The sequence below is a fragment of the Vitis riparia genome, chromosome 2, assembly GCF_004353265.1.
Source record: "Vitis riparia cultivar Riparia Gloire de Montpellier isolate 1030 chromosome 2, EGFV_Vit.rip_1.0, whole genome shotgun sequence".
Lineage (NCBI taxonomy): Eukaryota > Viridiplantae > Streptophyta > Magnoliopsida > Vitales > Vitaceae > Vitis > Vitis riparia.
Window position 1 is genome coordinate 14325301 of NC_048432.1, and position 20778 is coordinate 14346078.

Here is a 20778-nt window from a genome sequence, read left to right on the forward strand (position 1 = left end):
CTCAAGATATGCATTATGGATTTAAAAACTTGTGCAAGTGGGATTTATTTATTTATTTTAACAAATACTTTTAGAGATTTCCAATAAAAAAACAATTATGATCCCACTATCCAATACTTTGAGAAATTTTTTATGATATTATGTGTTGTGATGTTGATATACACATATTAGAAGTTAAAGAGAGTTTGTTTGATAACTGTTTTGAGAAATATATTTGATAATTTTTTAATAGAGAAAAGTATTTTGAAAATAATGTGTTTTATAATAATATATTCTAATTATTTTTATTTTTGGAATTGTGTTTTTAAAAAATAATTATATAAATAAGAAAAATAATTGAAATAATAAAAACATGACAGATTAAATTTATATTTTAAAAAATAGTTAAATACAATAAATAATTAAAAAAATTATTTTAAAAAATATTTTAGAATTGTTTAAAACCGTTGTCAAAAACTCTTTATTGATAATTGTTTTCTAAAATGCTTTCAAAGAGACCCTATTTATCCAAAAGTTTGAGGAAAAAAAAAAAAACCCAAACAAATCAAGCCTAAAAAAGAGCAAGCAGGCAAGATGCAAGTGGAATTATGGAATGTAACCAAAAGTGTGATGAAGATCTCAGAATGGACAAAGGAAAATAATGGGACTACCAAATTTGATAACTGCAAGTCCATCATGAGCTAATAAAACAGAAATTCAGAGAGAGGACAGCCTCGTGGACACCTAATGGTATGTTTGGTTGCCCGGATAAGAAAAAGTGAAAGAAAAATAAAAAATAAATTTAAAATTAATAAATTTTTTTATATATTATTTTAAATTTATTCCCAAATATTTCTTTTATATACAAATTAAATAATTAAAAAATATATAAAATTTTAATTATATTTGATTTTTTTTTCGTTTTTTTAATCTTTTTTTTAAGTATTTTATGAAAATCAAATATAATTTTGATATTTTTATAAAAAAACTTAGAAATAATTTAAAATATTTGTTATTTGGAAAAGTAATTCTAAAATAAAAGAAGATGGGGGTATGATGGTATATATTATAAAGTGCAGAAACAGAAAAAAGAAAAAAGAAAAACAAAAAAGGGATTGAAGGAGAAATGGAGAATGTGGGCATCTGCCTATCTTGGTGTGTATAATAGGTTGCTTTCAAATCTTTAGAGCAATATTCTGTGGGCAACTTCCAAACCTTTCCTTCTCTATAACCGAAATATCCTATCTCGAAGTGAATAGCTAAGGGCACCTGCCTAACTTTATTACTTCTACGGCAGGGTAATGACAAATATATGCAACACATTTTTGACTTCATATACACCTCGGATTGGGACACCCTTTTGGGCCACTCTCCCTTCTCACTCATGGGGCGCCATCCTTTTTAAGGCACACTTTTTTTTTTTTTTAATTCATTTATTTATTTTAGCTATCAGTGAGAGCCTAAGGCAGTGTTTATTTTGGTGACCTTTACATACCACCCAACGTCAAATAAAATAACATATATAATAATACACATTTATATTCGGTTGACAATCAAATAAAATAAAGGAAACTCAGGGATGACATAATATGAAATTTATTTCGGGGGTAAAACATCTAAATGTTTATATAACCTAATGTTAACGGTTCATTTTTATTCGAAATCTTATATAAAAGATTAAATCCGATTATGATTAAGGTGATGTTTATTTTTTGGTTGAATAAAAAAAATCAAAATATTTAATTTTTTATATTAAATTAAAAGTAACATGTCGATATTATTTAACATAACTAAACTAAACTTATTAATAATAAGTTCACTTTAATTATATTGGACGATATCGATAAGTTACTTTTAGCTGAATAAAAAAAACCAAATATTTTGACTTTTATATTCAATTAAAAAACAAATATCACCTCATACTATCACTAATAATAATAATAATAATATCTGAAAGAAAATAAAATATTTATTGGTATTGATGATATAATAAGTAAAAATGGTATTTTGAGAAATAATTATATGACTTATTAAAAAATACATATATTTTAAATTATTTTTAAAAAAATAAGGATAATACTAATTTTAAAAAGTTGAGGTTCTTTTTCCCTTTTAGGCATTATGACCAAGTTAAAAGAAAATCCTCCAAAGAAGGAAGGTGATAGCATTAAAAATATTAAATTTACTTATTTGACATAAATGGACACATAGTTAAGATTTTATACATGTTAATGTCACACTTTTAAATACTCATAAACTTAGGAAAAAAAATATGGACATATTAATGTATATTATATATACATATATTAAAGTTTTTTTTTTATTTAATTTTTTTTTTTGGGGAAATGAGCTCTAACTTACATTGTTGGCCGACTTTATGAAGATTCGATAAATGTCTGTTAGTTTAGTGTAAGCTTAAGCCGCAGTTCTAAAACTTTTAGCCCTTATCTTGATTTGCGGACCCTATACCTCAACTTTACAAAATAATAGTGTCCAAATCAAAGCCCCAGATATTTTCCTTTTTCTATCAGAAGATCTTACTAGGTTTGCGTAAAGATTTTCATAACCCATAATAAGCAGAATCTCTGTGGATACTCCTACCATAAGGTTGATGATAAGCCACTTATGGTAAATTAATACAACTTTTTATTTTTTCCCATATAAGTTCGTACTTCGTATCGAGATATTTTCTAAAAGATAATCCTTTCCAAAAGGGTACCTAATTAAAACCTACATGAGCCTAGGCTGTGGCACCATCCATATTTGATAATGGACCTATGGTGGAGAGACGACACATCACTTTCACTGCATATTCTTTTCAGTTTTACGTGCCTCTCCTTTTCTTTATGCCAAAAATTCTCACCATTTTTGACATGTTTTATCTCAGGAGATTTTGCCATGGTTGTGCATATTTTGCCTGCCTCTCCTTTGCTTCATGCTAAAAATTCTCACCATTTTTGACATGCTTTATCTCAGGAGATTTTGCCATTGTTGTGCCTAGATCAGGAATGCTTCTGTAATCGAGGGATTTTCGATATTTTGTACAGACCGTTAGCCGTTAAAATGGCGGTTAGAAAGGTTAGCAGAGCCTAACAGCCAAACTTGGCGTCTAAGTGCAACACCCACAACCACCGAACTGACGTGGATTGTTTGAATCTGTTTCATAAACAATGCACCAAAAAACGGAAAAAGAAATGGAAAATAGTGGAGGATGCAAACAAGGAGAGTTGGGGTGTCGGGTGGGTCCCGTCAAAACGACATAGCAGCAGTGAAGAAGTGAAGAGAGAGAGAGAGAGAGAGAGACACGTGGAGATCACACAGGGTGCAAGGGTCCATTTTTTCACGCGGAGTGACGTGGCGGCGTTACGGGCCTCAAGTACTTGACGCATCATGCTGCTCAGCTGCACCTCCACTTTCGTACTCTCACAAAATCTACTTGGCTCTCTAGCGGCAGACATCTCCGACACACTCTCTCCAGTCCTCCAATTTTGGACCACCTTCCCAAATTACCATTTTACCCCTATTTTCCGAGACCCACCCCCCATCCCGCACTAATGGCATTGGCATGAGACGGACGTTACATTTCCATACCTTTTAAACCTATAGTATTTTTAATATTATTATAACCTACAGTTGTTACAACAAAAATAATTTATAATATACTTTTTTTAGCGTGACAAAAATATTCTTTCTCGATTCAATGTTTCCTTTCATGAATACAAAAATTCAAATGATTTTAATAAGATGAATATGTTGATTTTAAATCCATTAGTTGGGAAGGTGATTAAATTACTGACAGCTTCGATCTGTCCACTTTCAGTGTTGTTGTTGGCCCTTTCAAGTGTTGTGTGGCTACACCTTTATCATCCTTTGTTTTTCTTTTTTAAATTGAAACTTTAATCACGTTCCTCTTTTTTAAACCCCTTTCTACCTACATACCATGTACTTTACATAAGACACTGATAACAAAATAAGACATTTTTTTGGATTATTTGATGATATTTTAGTTCAATCATTTAGATTCTACTAGAAGTTGTTTTAATCAATACTAAAATATTTTTTGAAATATTTTTTATTTAAAATAATGATTGGTATAAGTACTTTAAATTTTGAAAGTTTCGAATATTATTCTTAGCGGGTAATATGATTTAAAACTTATATAATTTTATATAAATTAATTTATATTTTATTCATTTAAAAATTAATTTTGAATAAAATTTGATTAATTAAAATAATACCTAATTTGATTTGATTATTAAATTGATCATATAATATATTAAATGTTTAATAATTAGGTTATGCTTACATTAATATTTTTAATCAATAATTTGTATTAGGTTTACATTGACTTATTTAGTTGAATGGATAAGTTATGACATGACCCACCAACAATAATTGGTATGATTTATTGACCAACTTAATGTACAAACATTATTATATGTCAAAATAATTATACAACGATTTTGTCACGCTAAAAATAATCCAAACAATCATTTTAAAAATTGTTATCAACGGTTAGTTAAAGTAAACGAGCACACAATCCACATGTAAATCGATCATGTTTGTTTTTAAAAATAATTTTCATATTTTGATTATGTGAAAGGAAATTTTAAATTCAATTTATAAGAGTATTAATTAAATTTCATTCGAGTCCTAGCAAAAGTAAAAAGTAATTTTGTAATTAAAAATAAATTTGTATTAATGATTTTTTGATAAAATATGAATATTATTATTGTAATAAAATCACTGTATTTTTTTATATTAGAAATATATTTTTTTCTTATTTATTTGTGTCCTTAATCGACGATCTATATTTAATGGTGCAGATGTTTTATTTGATTGGAAATATTGAATATCTTAGCATTTTCCTATTTTTTAAGATTTCCAACGCACTCAATTTTATTTGACATGCCCTGTTGAGTGTTGACAAAGCCAAGGGTGCAAGCTGCGGAAGGGCAGGATGGAGAGATAAGAAGGGGAGGGCCAAGGCGTAGGGCAGTGTTAAGAGTAGCGTAGGGTAGGGTACCCGAAACCTAAAGGGCGGGGGGGGTTGGGGGTGCAGAATAGGGGTTCTGTTTGGTTGGTACACATTGGGGGATTGGGATCTTCGCTCAGGATAGAGTTGAGATCTGGTTGTCCCCACTTTCCCCATCCTTCCTCTGCCCCAAACACCCATTTTCTTATTTTATTTTATTTTATTTATATTTTTAATTGGTCGACATATTTTAATATAAGAAAATATATTACAGATATGTCCATGGCAATGGCACTGATGGGATTGGGCAATTGGCTATGGTTTGTACATTAAAATCAGACGTTTGCCTCTGATTAACAGCTGTCTTGTCTATGTCTTCGCAACTCCTTTTTTTTTTTTTTTGTTTATTTTCGGAAACACCAACTTCTGTTCTGCATTTTCTTGGACAAGTCATGTTTCAGCTGCCCCCCTCTTCTTAATCTATCTTCTCTCACATTATCCTTCAATTTGGAGTTTTTCTTGGAAATGACCATTTTACCCATAAAAATATACATTTGAGCCTGTTTTAAAACATTTATTCCAAACCAATCATTCTCTTTCATGCTTATTTTTGTTGCTGTCTTTTTTTCTTTTTTCTTTTTTAATTTGGGTGAAATCATATTTTAAAATTATAATTTTAATACAAATTTAAAAATCATATTTTCAAATCACGAGTTTAGCCTACATTTAAAACCATACTTTAAAATTATAATTTCTAAATTTGTACGAAAATTACATTTTCAAAATACGATCTTAAACTAATTTGAAAAAAATATTAAATTATCAAATAATTTTTTACAACAGTTTAAAGTAATTATTTAAAATAATTTTATGATGTTTTATAAAATAAAACTATTTGAAAATGTGAAATATTTTTGATATTTTAAAATATAATTTTTATGTATAAATTTTATTTTTAATTATTTTACATATTTGTATAATTATTTTTTAAAATAATTAACAGAAAATAACTAAAAAAAATTTTAAAAATATTTTCTAAAAACACTTTTATTTTCTCAATTTTTTTTTTATTTTCCCTTATTTTTTTGTTCTATAAAATAAAAAATTATTATAAAATATAATTATCAAACAAACACTTATATTTTATTTAACTGAAATACCTATTTAACTCGAAATTCTTTCATTTATCTCATATCTAAGGGTGCTCTGCATCCCATTTCTCATGCTAAAGGGTTAGTTTAAACAATAAATAAAGAAATATTATTATTTAATTATATTGTCTATTGAGGAGTAAATTAGAGAATTTAACAAATTTTGAAGGAGGAAACAAATAGAAGTCTTGGTTGATTAAATGGGTAATCCACGTGTGTCCCACTAGCCACTTGGGCATGATGAGTGATAAAATCCCAATGGTCCTAAAACATTAGGTATAGGAGTTAATACCAAGATTATGTAAACACATCACTAAGATTTGGACCATGTGGGATATGATACAATGCTACTCAGAAGAGATAGGATTATTATTAGTGAGCCAATTACGAGCTATGGCTATCTTCATTATTATTAGTCAAGCCATGTAAACCTTTATTAGGACACCCCCTAATATTTTTACTTCCATGAATTTTTGTATTTATTTACAAGAAAAATTCCAACAAAAGATTTTAGTTGAAATTTGGACATAATTTAGGGTTAAACTTTTGGGAAAAGTGGGTTTTACCTCATTAATTTAAATATATATATATATATATATAAGAATAATAAATTTTATAGATCAATTCTATCTTCATTAACTTTAAAATATATATACTTTTTCACAAATTCAATAGTTACCCTTTTATTTGCATTGATTATAAATGATTAAAAAATATTTTTTCAATAATTATTTCTACTTTTATTTAAAATCATTATTAACTGGATGAGAAAATATTTTATTTATTATTTGAAGATCTTGTATTTTTTTTATAAATGATTTGTACCTTATGTTATATAATAAAAATTTATAACATATTTATTTATAAAATACCTTTATTAACTTAAAATGATAAATTATTATTTTTTATAATTTTACTTAATATTCTTAAATAAAATGATTGTTTTAGAAAATAATTATTTGATTTATGAAAAAGTGTATATATTTTAAAATATTTTTTAAATGGATAAAGATAAAGTTGTAAAACTGATGTATAAAATTTGAGATTTTTTTTTATATATATTTTTTCAAATCAATGAGTCATAACTCAAATTTATCTTTGTTTAATTTAGTTACATTTTTTTTTTATCTTTTATTTTTAAAAATAAAAAATTCATAACAAAATGTGTAAATTTTTATACAAAAAGTAGGAACATATTTTTGTATATTTGAAAAGTAAACTTAAAATTTTTAAAATGTGAGGAAGTAATTTAAAAAAAAAACTCAAAAATTTTAAGAATACAAATTAAATTCATATTTTTTGTATAAGAGTTATTATATTTTGTATAAATTTTTTTTATCTTGAAACATAAAAACAAAAAAAAAAAATCTAGACAAAACCAAATGAACTTGATTATATGAAACTTTCAAATCCATTAAAAAGAAAAAAAAAATAATGGTATTGAAGTTAATTACACTATTTGACTAAGAACTTGTTTGATAGTAATTTTAGAAAATAATTCTCATATTTTCAACACTTGAATCTTCTTTATTATTTAATATTAAAAAAATTAAAAATATTTTTTAAAATCATTATCAAATACACTGTAATTCACAAATGTTGCGTCCAATTGTTGTTTAACTAGACAAAGTATATGATTCAACCCGAATTTAATTTTGCTTGGACTTTCTTTGAGTCATATAATGTGGACCAGTTTGAAAATGAGCCATAAGATTTCTTGTGGTTGGTTATGCCTTGTTAGAAAAATGAGCAAGTAAATTTGAAGTTGACCAGTGAGGAGATATCAAAGGGACTGGCTACAAACACAAACAATTAATGTGGCAGATATGCTTTGTTGGTATGTTATTTTCTACTAAAATGATGGAAAATGAGACATTAGGGAGAGATTATTGATGATAAATTCTTGTCTTGTCTATTGGGGAAATGATTATTAATTGGAACAAATGGAACCTCATGAAAAAGCCATTTTGTTTGTACTGTACAATATATTTTTTCTTTTGCTTGATTGGCAGCTTAGGGAATCATTCCCTTGTTGGAAATTCTCTTTCAAGGTAGGTCTTGAGCCACAACATAACCATTTCATTATTAAATGTCATTTGAAATGCTGACTCATTTATTTTCTTTATTGTTAAATTAATTTTTATGGATAAATTTTAAATTTATATTCTATTTAGGGTGCGTTTGTTGTACGAGAACAAGAATGAGAATTGAATTGAATCATAAGTCCTAATAAAAGCAAGATTTGATTTCTTTAAAAATGAATATTTAATTTTTATTCCAATTTTAACAAATCATTCAAGTACGTTAATGAATATGAATGGAATTGATCCCTGATCTTATTCTTTATTTCAATGTTCTAAATACGGCTATGGTACCATGTGACATAAAGATGAACTATGGTACCATGTGACATGACCATGTTGTACGTCCACAAGAATAAATTCTTAAATCTTATCATTATTTCTTATAAGTCATCGAAAGATAAAAATGGCTGAAAAATGAAATGGGATTTTAATTCTTTTATGATATTCCAATCTCCCAAACACACACTCTATTATTTTAATAAAAGGAACTATGTTGAGAACTTTTATTAATTAGGGAAAGAGATGATTCAAAACACCTTGCAAAAGTGGGTGAGACCAAAATATTGTAGCACTGCAACTAACCCACTTTGTAGTTCCATAATAAAATGAAGAAAATCATGACTAATAGATGATTCCCCTCTGCTTATAATAGCATTTGAAAGAAGAAGAAGAAGAAGAAAAAATAACAACTCTTTCAAGGGATAATCATGAACTAAGTTGTTAGGCTTTCTAGACCATGGAAATCTTCTTCATCTGCCATGGATGATGGAGATCCATATGGGGTCCATTTGTAACACCATTAACCCTCTTAAACGAAAAAAGGCTCCCCCAAGACTGAAAAATTATTAGACCTACTACCCAACTAAGCAAGCATCACTAGTGGCTGAGAAGAAACAACACATGATGGTGCCCAACTTTGGAAGAGTATCCACTCATCACCCACTCATGCATCGACCTAAAAACTTGGTATGTCTTGGGTGACCATTTGGGCATACATCACAAAATATTGGGCCAATTAAGTATACTAAATAGTACAATGTAGCATGTAATGATCATAGGATCTTCAACCAACTTTAATCCAAGATTTAAGTCCTGGACTCTTTTGGACAAATATTGGAGGATCCAATGACAAAAACATCCAATCAGAAGGCAACTAAATCCGATGTAACTCAATGATAAACCACCCCCACATGATGAAAAAATTGTAAACCTTTCTTATTGGGTACACAAATCTCATTACCAAATCTAATCTCTTTGATTGATTTCTTCTTGGGTCTTGAATCATCTTTCCTTTCTCATAAAGGCATTTCCAAAATGATACTTCTAGAGGGTTTGTACAAGTCCAGGCCTGATGTTTGGAACTTTTACTTCGTTAGTCATTGGGCCTAACCCCTTACACAAAAGAGATTGTGGGTAATGGGAACACAAGGATTCTCTGTTTAGCCCAGTTCTCAGCAAACATCACATATCATACAGGTGTCATGATCCTTCACAGTGTAGGTACTGATGAAATAGACAAACAAATAATTAACATCTCATAAAAAAATCTTCATATGGTGTTGGTAATGGTCGGCTGTGTTCCATGGTTTAATCCTTTAAAATAGAGTAGGCCCATCAAGATTGTCTAAAGGGACAACAAGCCCTTTGTATGTCATCTACTGCTTTGTCATTGATTCCTTTTAATTAACAATTTAACTTAGGAAAAAATGCATGAGGAAAAAGTTAGGCTCCCTTTTGTTTTAATTCAAGGTCAGAGACCATTGTGGCACCCAATGCAGATGTTATCATTGGGAGAGGTCCAGTTCAATATAAAAATCTGGGTGAACAAACAGAGTCACTAAGCAATTTCTATGGACAGAAAAGGTCTATAATGAGTTTGGTACTTCAACTTAAAATTGTTGGAATTAGGAGACATGAGAGGATCATGAGCCAGTTTGGAAAGAAAATTTATGCTGGCTATAACTGGACTTTCTTTCATCTATGCTTGGGGGATCGGCAACTTAAAACCAGGGAACTCGAAATTCTCAAGGGTTAAGCTCATTCAAAAGCATCAAGTATGGCCCTACTGGATTGGCTGCAGAGCAAGATCCAAGCAACTACCACAAAACATTTATGTGTGTGTCTGAATTACCAAAAGTGTCATTACAGGGAAAAAAAGAGGTATATGCATGAAAAAAGAGAATGAATTCAATGGGCTTCATAAAACAAAACAGTATCATTCCACAAGAACAGAGCAATTACATTCTCAATAATTTCCATGCTTGGGCAGAAGAATTTTGCTAAATACATAACCCGTTCCAGCGTGGAATGTGAGAATTCCTTGGCTTCATTCTACTAGTGAATCATCACATTTGGTGCTTGAAATGTAATTCTAGAGTGGTTATGGTCCCCTTCATATGTCACAACCAACATGGTAGGATCCTCCAAGCATCGTTCCACATGCTTCCTTGCAGTGCATCCCCTCATGCTGCTGCATTTGTAATAGCTCCTTGAAAATGAAACATCAAAGACATGTCACCATATTGTGAAAAAGAAAACAAAGAAAGCTAATAGACAATCATGCAACAAAATGATGATTTTTGCTACATCCCCAGCATCCAAACCATTAAAATTGTCAGCATCTCTTCTCTTGTGGATAGACAGCGAGTTAGCACTTAGAAGCAACTCTACCTTGAGGTTTTTGATCTTGTAAATCTTTGGTTTTGCTAATGAATGGGTAACAATACATTTTGGATAACAGGGATTCGTTAAGGAAATAAGGCTCTTCCAGAATTTTGCCTTTTCATAAACCTTTGGGAAGGCTAGGGGTAGTATGTGAAGGAGTTGCCCCCTCTTGTTAGATTTAAACACCAGAAAATGTGGCCATAAGCCTGTAATTGGTTTGAATAATCATCCATTTAGGTCTTGACTGGATGGACTATTCCATGAGACCAACCAAAAGGTCATATGTGAAATCATGATCAATGAGCAAGCAGAGGAGGATATATATAGCCCCCATGTCGGTTCAATTTTATAATTTCATTACTGGAACAGTCATATCCATGACCCTAAATTATGACTTGTAGTGAACTAAACATCCGGTGAATATATGATAGTGTCCAATGAACCAAAGATACAACTACATCATGTCAGATCCAGAAAAAGAAAAATGTGAATAGATGATCCAAGATGCAACAAGCAGAACAGAGTCCCACAAATTATAAACTTTGATATTGGACTATGGAAACTAACAACCATAAAGTAATGGATGGCCAGTCTGAAAGGATCTTGACAACATGAAGAAAAGGTAGGAAGAACATCAAAATACCTTGGATGTGGAGATCCTTTTATGGGCTTTTGCCCGTATTTCCTCCAAGAGAAGTCATCAGGAGGTATATCTGCTAGTTTATTGCTTATAGCTGGAACTTTGAACGATCTCTTTATCCTCAGTTTCCTGCACAAAATAAAAGACGACAGCAGAAAAAAAGAAAAAAACCCACCGTAAGAGAACCATTATATCTGTATACAAGCAGATGAATTGTAGTTATATCAGGAATTTTCTTGCTAAGGGTCAAATATTACAAATAAGCCATCATGGCTTTGTTCAGTAAAAATGGACAAATATACAAATCAACATGTATAGTCAAGGGATTTTTCAAGCTAAAATCCAGTTCTAACAACATAATCCTAATTTCTATTCATGGTATTATAGGAAAATTTTCAAAATTCAGCAACATCAGTCACTTGAAACACAGAAAGAAGTGATATTAATAGAATTTAAAACCAACAAGATGAACTGTTGAAGGGTAGTCACCTTTTCTTCGTGCAGTGGCATCCCCCAGATGAGGCTACGCATCTCATGCTTTCTTCTTCGCTCTTTGCCCCACACTTCCTCTTGGAAGAGTCATACCGAGAAGCCAGAATTTCAGATGATGAATAACGAATTGTCTGCTCCTCGATGCTACTTCCATCCATACTAATTAAAGAAATGGCGGATTTCTGTGGAAAGTTCAACCCTATGATGGAGTTGTTTGGAACAGCAAGATTGCTCTCTGAGTAACAACGTTGTAATGCTAGATTCTGTTTTTCCCTATACAAGTTGAAACCATTGGTGGGGAAAAAGGCAGTTGAAGACTGAGTGTTCTGAAGAGGGATCAACTGTTTAACCATGCTGGGTTGAATCGCGTTGCACCCATGGCTTTGTGACAAAGGACTGGGACTATCCATCCATTCTACAGGGCTTATATGTCCTGAATTCAGCAGGGGACCCTTTCTTATTCTCTTATAATCCCTCTCTTCATCAAGTAGGGTGAGCAGTTTTCTGAATTCAGTCAGTGCTTCTTGGGCTATAAAGTTCACTTCCTGAGTTTTTGTCGCTTGAGCTTGATCAGAAATACAAGTGAGCAAGTGATGGGCATATCTGAAACCACTCTGAGCAACTTCATGAATTTTGAAATCCCACCTTACAGGGGTCATTGAAACACAAACACCTGAAGCTTCGTTCATGGAACTCAACAACTGATTAGCTCAGCTATCAGAAGATTCAGAACTAGCTTGTATAAAGCCTCAAAGTGACAGATTCAAGGATCCAAAACACCATGGATGATCACGGATGCAACTGGGTCCTCTTTTGATCAGATAAAGCCAATTACACGAACTGTATTTTCTGGCAAAACCCGTGTACCGGAAACCACCAATGAATCAAAACTAGGTTGATTCAGCGGAGTACGACCCACAATATTCAAAACCCACTTCATGAAGATATCTTAATTTACATTTACATAAACTCATCCAAGCCAACATAGTGCCAAGATAGTCAACGGTGGATTAAGTTTCATACCCCACCAGCCAATTTCCTATCAGAAATGAGAACAAAATGGGGAATGTGTGTGTTTTCAAATGGTTGAGTAGAAACAAAGGTGACTGTAATTGCATGCTTTGGTTGCAATTTGCCGGCTCTATATCCTAATCTTTATCTGGTTTTAATTTAATAAAATGGTTGATAAGCCCTATAGGATGTGAATGTTTTCCAAAACCCGTCAGCAACACGATTTCATTATGGGACTCTTGACTCTATCAAGGACTTTGGAATTCATAGTTCATCCTTCTTTGACAAATTTTGCAGCAAGAATCTCGTGTTTCAACAGGTTTTGGTATTTTTTGTGGCTCTTCCCCTGACCACTATGTTTAGAAATGTCTTCTCAACTCTCAAGTATGTTGTTCATGTTAATAATTTTATAGACGTCTCTGAATGGTAGATTAACCTCGAGCGTATACTCCAATACTAAGTTTTACTTGGATTCCTGATTATCTTACTTGACCATTGATTGATGTTAATAATAATAAGTTATATTTTTTATCACATTAAGTTATTATTATTTGAATAATCCATGAAGGTGAGAACAACATTGTTCAACGTTAATAATTTCAAAGTCAATTTTCTTGAGCCACCTTGTTTGAACATCAGTGTTAATGCAGTGGTTTTCTTGTTTCATCCAAAAACAAAATTATTTTTGAGGGGGGATATGTGATGAAATTTCACGAAAGGTAAATACTTGGCTGGGAAAAAATAGAAAGAAATTATAGGTACACGTACACCATCTGAATTATATGAGGGGGGTGGGGCATGGAAAAGTACAGAAGAAGACACACAAAGATTCAAAGATTTAGGTGAAGGGCTTTGGTTGTATGTGGCATTATTCCACAGTTTCCACTTGCCCATGAATCTGATCCACTAACCAACCAACCAACCGCAAGCAAGTCTCTCTCAAGGTCTTGGACCTTGCCATTAATCGGTTTAAACTTCATTATTGGAGTGTGCTTGTTTTATTTTCCTCATAGGAAAAATCAAAATTGAAGCACGCTAGCTTGTCGTCAAAGGGTGGTTTTTAGTGGCTTGGTCTCCACTCTTTATCCTCCCGCAATTATCTTGCTATAGAATCCACATAAAGAAGGGCTAGTTCCATAAAATTGTCATTTCCAAGTTCCAACTAGTGAGATTGCCAAGTTTGTTCAATCAGCACCCCACTGATTTGATTGCTGCTGATTTTAAGTAGATGGGACCCGTGAGAACGACAGCACAGTTGATTATAGGTTGAGGCTCATGTGAGCATGGTAGCCATTGATACGACTGCCATTATTATAATCAAGGACATCACCCAAATATTCCTGGCGGTGGCCCCAGCAAGTATCATAGCTGATTGAAGATTTTCAAAACAGTTTAAAAAATACATTTAATAATTAAAAAATAAAATAATATATATAAAAGTTATTTTTAAAACACATTTAAAAATATAAAAAATATATTAAAACATATTTTTAAAACAGTTTTCTCAAAAACCAAAATTTTAAAACAATTATGGAACAAGAAACTATCCCAACACTTTATGAGAGGCTCTGAAATGACAATGGCTACTAGACCACGGCCTTCCTCAACAAGTTCTTCTACATTGTTGTAGTTGAGTTTAGGTCTCTAAGTCGGTTGCACCTAACCCAATAAATAAACAGGGGAGCACAATTAAATTTTTTAAATTTTTTTTCGAGAGTTTAGGATTTTGTGCTATGAAAAATTAAGTAATTTTCGTATTTATAATTTTATTTACGACTCACATGAAAAATTTATCAATGAAAAGACATTCTTGAACATCTTAGAAGGCAACCCAAAACTTTTCCACATCGTACATAAAGAAACAGTGGGTGGTAATAATGAAAACAGAGTATCCTCAAAATAATGAATAATTTTGCAAGAAGGCCCCTAGGAAGAATAAAATTAAGAAAACCCATTTTCTGATGGGTATATCAGGATTGATCGCCAAATGCCATACTGGAACTTCCCGGGGCCGTCTGTTAGCCCCTCAAACCAAGCATGTCGGCACTGGTGACACTGTCACCCTTAAAAGTTGTGAATCGAAGGAAGAAATATGATGCCGTGACAAATACCTGGTTTTGCTGTCAATACTAAAAAATTTTGAAGACTGATCTTTCAACTGCAATGTTATAATAAGAAACCAAGTAATCTGAAAATCAGTAAACAGATTTAAAAATTATTTCTGCTATATGGGTCCACAATAATTCTATTTTCATATGTGATGCGGTCACAAACTTGATATGAATTTTCATAAATGATTTCTTCGGCCACCATAATTACGTCTAGGCCTTCTGCCTCTCAAGGGTGTACAGAAATTCTCTCCATTGCCCATTTTGGATCTCATCTTCCGGTACTCTCTTGATCTAATAACTCCATCCAGAATGTTTATATCCTCACATATTTCATGTCTGGTAAGAGTTGCTAGTCCAGGTAATATGTCCCTCTGAAAATCTTTCATTCTCCTCCCTCTTCTCAGCTTAAAACCAAAATCTTTTTCTTCTGATCCATTTACCTCAAATGGCATTGATGATACAGAGTAATCATCTGCACTGCTTTCCGTTAGCTTCAGTGTAATTGACTCGAAAGAATCAGAAGAATATTGTGGCTGTTCCCTTTTGTCATTTTCCCTTTCATTGGATCCCTTGTTGGTAAAACATTCTTGATAACAAGCTGAACTTCCCAATGAGATATGGATGAGTGATTCGGCTGCCTTCTGGACCAAAGCATTTACATCTGACTCTTCATCCTTCTTTGTGTGGTATTGGTGTTTTGATTCACTGCTATCCAGCTCACTGAATGGCGTTTCGGCAACTTGAGACCCTATCTGGCTTTTTGAGAGCTCATCGAAAGTAGAAAGATTTGAATCTCCCAATTCAACTCTAGATAACATTGTCTTGATGCTGCTGGAATTGTTGTCAGCAATACAGTCAGACTTGCAGTTCCCATCTTGAACGGTACTGTGACTCCGATATGGGAATGAAAATACAGTATCTTCACCATCATGTAAAAGACCGGTTGGAGGTTCTAGTGGCAAGTCCACTTCATTTTGGGTATTGCTACTACATCTTCCAGGATCCTCACAGAGATCTAATGCGGGGCCAGATACAGACTCAAGGTCTATAGGGCACAGTTCGCTTCCATTACTTCCATTGGATTTGGCACTTATAGGCAAAATCTCAGTACTATCACTTTTATTGTTGGAATCCATCAAAGTGGGAAGTGTGTCGGAATTTTCATTGAGGCTGTCAGCATTTGGTTTTCTCCAGCAAGTCATGGTAGGACAAGCACCTTCCTCAAACTGACCATCTAGTCCATGAAGAATACCTGAAGAGCTTGCTGTTGAAGGATAGGGCACCACAACATCATTTGAGTAACATGATGAATCTTCAAACTGAATCCTGTTGAGATCCATCTGCCCTGCTACATAAGAAGTGAACTGCTGCTTCTTGGTGAACAGATTATTACTCCTGACGTCACCATAACTCTCATTGAGCCCTGCACAAGGCACCAGATCAGAAAAGCTAAATCATAATGACTAAGAATATAGCAGATGTTTAACTTTGTAAAACCACAGACTTTGAATTAGAATGTCATGCCCCTACAATCATAAACAGTATAGCAAGGACAAAACAACTGGTACCTTGATGAAAACAAGTTTGCTCTTGATAGCTTTCGCTGCCATCAACAATAGAGCAACTCATCATGGTCCCATCTTCTGGATCTTTCTTTCCACTTTTGGAGGTGGCCAGATTAGATAAAACAGAAGCTTGCAGCTCATGCTTGTCTCCTGAAGAAGGGGTCAGGCCAGCAAAGATGAGAGGGGACACAGTTTGAGTATCCTCATCTGATCCTTTTTCTGTTGATTCTTCTAAATCAATAACATACTGGGCGCAGGAAAATGTCTTCTCACTGTACCTGTTTCTACTGCCACCTCCCTTCTTGCTAGTATCCTCTCCAATACACAAGGAAAGCTTCAAAAACTCTGGATTAGAAACATTATTCCCAAGAAAAGAACTCTTATCACCTAAGGATTCTTTTAGAGAATCCCAACTCTTCCCTTTTTCTGGAAGGTCCATATCGATGCTACTGATATACTGATCAGCAGGAAGTTGAAGATCAAAAGGCCTCTTTTGAAGACTAGAATGCCTTGGCTGAAGCTTGGAGCAAACACCTTGGTGCTCTTCTAACAAATCCTGGTTTATAAATTGGGTAGAGCCCACCTGAAAGAAATGTTCACCACATTAAAATGATATCAAATTGCACATAATGTTGATGATGTGTGGTTTCTGTTACCAACAAGAGGACTACTGGGTAGTCATCATAAAGGGATAAATATCATAAACACATATCCACGTATTCTATGCACATTGCACAACTTACACATTTACCGAACCACAGTAGAAATAGAACAAATCCAAGTAAAAGAGGAACCCCTCACACCATGTCTTTACCAGGTTCCTCTAACCACATCATTTATTTGATAAAACCAATTTTTGGCATAGGGCATCTTCTAAGTGAAAACATCAATCAGATGTTGCCTGATGAATCCCCAAATGACTTGGATGTATGTCCAAGAACCACATTTGGTGGCAAAAGAGAACCTCTCCTGTTACCATAAATTCACTCATCATTAAGATGCCAATTGCTGGCTTCGTTTTCAATGAGCAGAAGCTGTTCTCTCTTTTGCCAGAAATTTATATTTCATTGGATTTGCAAAATGTACCAGGTTTGATTGTGTGCTTGCTTTCCATGAATCATAACTTTCAAGCTCTTTCCAGCTGAGATTCTCCATCAGAGTCTTTTGTATCCCATATAATCGATGGAGTTCATGAACCTGAAGAAAAATCAATAGCAAGAAAAATAGATAAACAACTGAAGAGGGAAAATTATGCTTTGATCATGCATAATACATGGCTTGATTGTCCGTCCACCTTTCAGTAGGAACATGTTTTGAACAAAGAATGGCCTGAAAGTCACAGGAATTTACTGTTTTAGTAGTAAAAAGGGATTTTTCTACTAAATGATGTTTAAGACAGGAAAGGGTTATGCTTCCAGACTATAGACAGCAAAGCAAGCTCACCAATTCAAGGTTTTAGCCAAAGTCAAAGGATGGTAATCCATATAGTGTCAAATCAAGATAACATTTTTTTTGTCCATTATCAAGATAAAAACCTTAGGTTTACTGAAAATGCAGAGATTGTCCACATACCTGCTTCCTAAATATAATCTCCTGATCGAGTATTGTCTGCTTTAAAACTTCTTTGGTCGAATCAGCATATCTTTGTGCAGAATTCAGATCAAAATCTCCCTGTATTAACATTTTGTCCTTGCAAGAACCGATAAAAGCATCACATCTCAGATCAGTTCATCCATCCTCAGGAGCAACCAAGTCCTATGAGGACCTTTCACATTGTTTTTAGGCCCCGAACCTGCACAACTTCACAAAGGAAGCTAGTCACAAAACAGGAAGTGCCCATGAAATTTAAGAGGCAATACCATCTTCCAAAGCAACAATCCTTTTCTCTAAAATGGCATTCATACCGTTACAGCAAGTAGACCTAAAACCCTAATGATCATAATTATTAAAGGTATCCTTAATTGCAATGTGGGGCATTTTCTTTCTTTCCTTCTTCCTTCTTAACATCATTTAATACGCTTTTTCTTTGTTGTCAGTGTTTTCAATTTGGTTGTTCTGTCTCATTTAATACAAAGTGGAAGAGAAAACTAAATCTAAACTACCAGTGTACTTTTGAAGAAACATTAATCAACTTTATTATGTTTCATCCACCACGTGAATTTCTTACTGAATGAAATTGCAATCCGAACGGTGGAGAGGGAATTTATTGACCTCAGGACTAAGAATTCTGATCATCTCACTTGTTCTTCCATGAGGTTGTGTTCATTTACAGGGCCTCGGGCAGAAAACTAGGCACAGAAAATGTGTGCCCAATTTGCATGATTCTAAATTATAAACTAGGGCCCCATATTCTACCAAAGGACTGAAAAGTCTAACAAATGTCTCCATCTGACCATGTTTTTTCCAAGCTCAATCCTGCATTTACCACCTCAATCAATCAACCCCTTGATAATTGAAAGTCAAGTTGCAAATGCATGGTTGTGGAGACAAGCACGTAGCTGACTAGTCCACAAAAAATATCTATCAAACACACACACACAGAAATCCTTATTCATTACTGGGAATAGACTTCCAGTAGCCGAATAGACCTATAGTTATTGGTTTAAGTCTGTATGTATACCCAGTTATAGTGATGTAATTCATCTTTGTTTTACTCCTTTTATGTCGTATAATCACCCAAATTAACATAAATTTAATGAACATAAGTTTAATGGTTCTTCTTCCTCCAGAAACGTAAACAACACAAACAACAAAATTTGCTTACTTTCAACCATTTTCCGTTTCTTTTTTTCATTCTTCCCAAGAACCAAACAGAAGATTAAATCTGCAACCTCCATGGATATTTACCCTTCATGGGTTTTTGTTTTTTTGGCTGGAATGAAAAATCTTTTGCAGCCAATAGACAACAAATGCTTCTAAAAAGACCCCACATTGTACGCCGAGCTCTTCCCAAAAACAAAGAAGCAAACTTATATTCAGAGTAAAAAAATAAACCATCTGATAACAAACCAACATAAAAAGATCCATGCATATATTTTGATAGGCAACCAAACATTCCGGAGATAATCACAGTAATAAGAACAAAACCCAACTACTACAAAGGGTACAAAGAAAGAGAAGAGAGTACCAGGAGTGAGAAAATGGAGAGAGTGGGCATTCAGCCATTAAAATGCCCAAAAATCTCCAATTCCCTCAGCAAAAAAGTCACAGAATTCAGCAGCGGGGAGACATATAAAAACAGAGAAAAAAATGGGTTAAACCCAAAAGGGGTTTTGGAGAGAGAAAGAGGGAATCAGATCGTTGGGAGACAGGGAACTGCAGGAGAGAGAGAAGTCTAAGAGAGAGAGAGAGAGAAAGGAGTGATGACTAACGTGCGCAGGTGGGTTGTGGGGTGCAAGGTGAGAGATATCATGCTCCTTTCTCCTTTCTTTTGTCAGGTAAATACTATACAAGTGTGCGTGTCACTATCAGGTTTCTCTCTCTACAGCAATCAGGTTTTCTCTCTCTACATTTGCACTTTTAGGGATAGATTTCTGGGCTCAATAGATCAGGCCCTGGCTCTGCTCCCGGGACACCTTTCACTGCCAGGCCCAAATGGCCCTAGACTCCCTATTCAATATTTTCCTTCTTTATTTACCTTTATGCCCCTGCCTTCCTGATTTTATTTTATTTTAATTTTTGGATCTATTTGGACCCACCAAAAGTACGAGAGAAGTCGCGAATTTATGATCCCAACCTTGATTGCTTATAGCCTGATACCATTCATAATCTGGTGGGTCCACCAGTCACATGTTCCACATTTTGAGCTGTCTCCATTCCTCACTCAACTGAATTTTACCACCAATTATAGTTAGCTTTATATAAAAATTAGATTAAACTATCTATAATACCATAAGTTAATAAAGTTAAAATTAATTGGATTAATGCTCCAATGAGGTTTTCTATCTTTCTATGTCAAAATCCATAAAAATTATGAAGGGGTAAAACTGAATTGTACCTCCATTGTAGACTGCAATTGTTTTAGTAGGTGGCAGGCCCCTACCTCATATGATTCTAAAACATAATGGGCCTAACTAAATCTGGTTACAAACGACACACTTTTTTAA

At 33.2% G+C, this 20778-nt stretch overlaps 2 protein-coding genes across 3 annotated transcripts; both read right to left on the bottom strand.

Annotated features, from left to right (window-relative positions):
• Positions 1–10352: 10352 nt before the first annotated feature.
• Positions 10353–13102, bottom strand: LOC117927356 (probable WRKY transcription factor 21). Its single transcript, XM_034846856.1, has 3 exons — positions 11983–13102; positions 11497–11622; positions 10353–10677 (listed from the first exon to the last, which is right to left on the bottom strand). Exons 1-3 carry the CDS (start codon positions 12672–12674, stop codon positions 10524–10526), a joined length of 972 nt encoding a protein of 323 aa, XP_034702747.1. The 5' UTR covers positions 12675–13102; the 3' UTR covers positions 10353–10523.
• Positions 13103–15148: 2046 nt separating this feature from the next.
• LOC117905929 lies at positions 15149–20064 on the bottom strand. 2 transcript variants are annotated; one of them, XM_034818823.1, is made up of 5 exons: positions 19800–20064; positions 18245–18464; positions 17759–17869; positions 16676–17255; positions 15149–16530 (listed from the first exon to the last, which is right to left on the bottom strand). In XM_034818823.1, exons 2-5 carry the CDS (start codon positions 18353–18355, stop codon positions 15284–15286), a joined length of 2049 nt encoding a protein of 682 aa, XP_034674714.1. In that variant the 5' UTR covers positions 18356–18464; positions 19800–20064; the 3' UTR covers positions 15149–15283. The 2 variants fall into 2 exon arrangements, with proteins under 2 accessions (XP_034674714.1, XP_034674708.1); XM_034818817.1 differs by having other exon boundaries at positions 18245–18472.
• Positions 20065–20778: the final 714 nt, after the last annotated feature.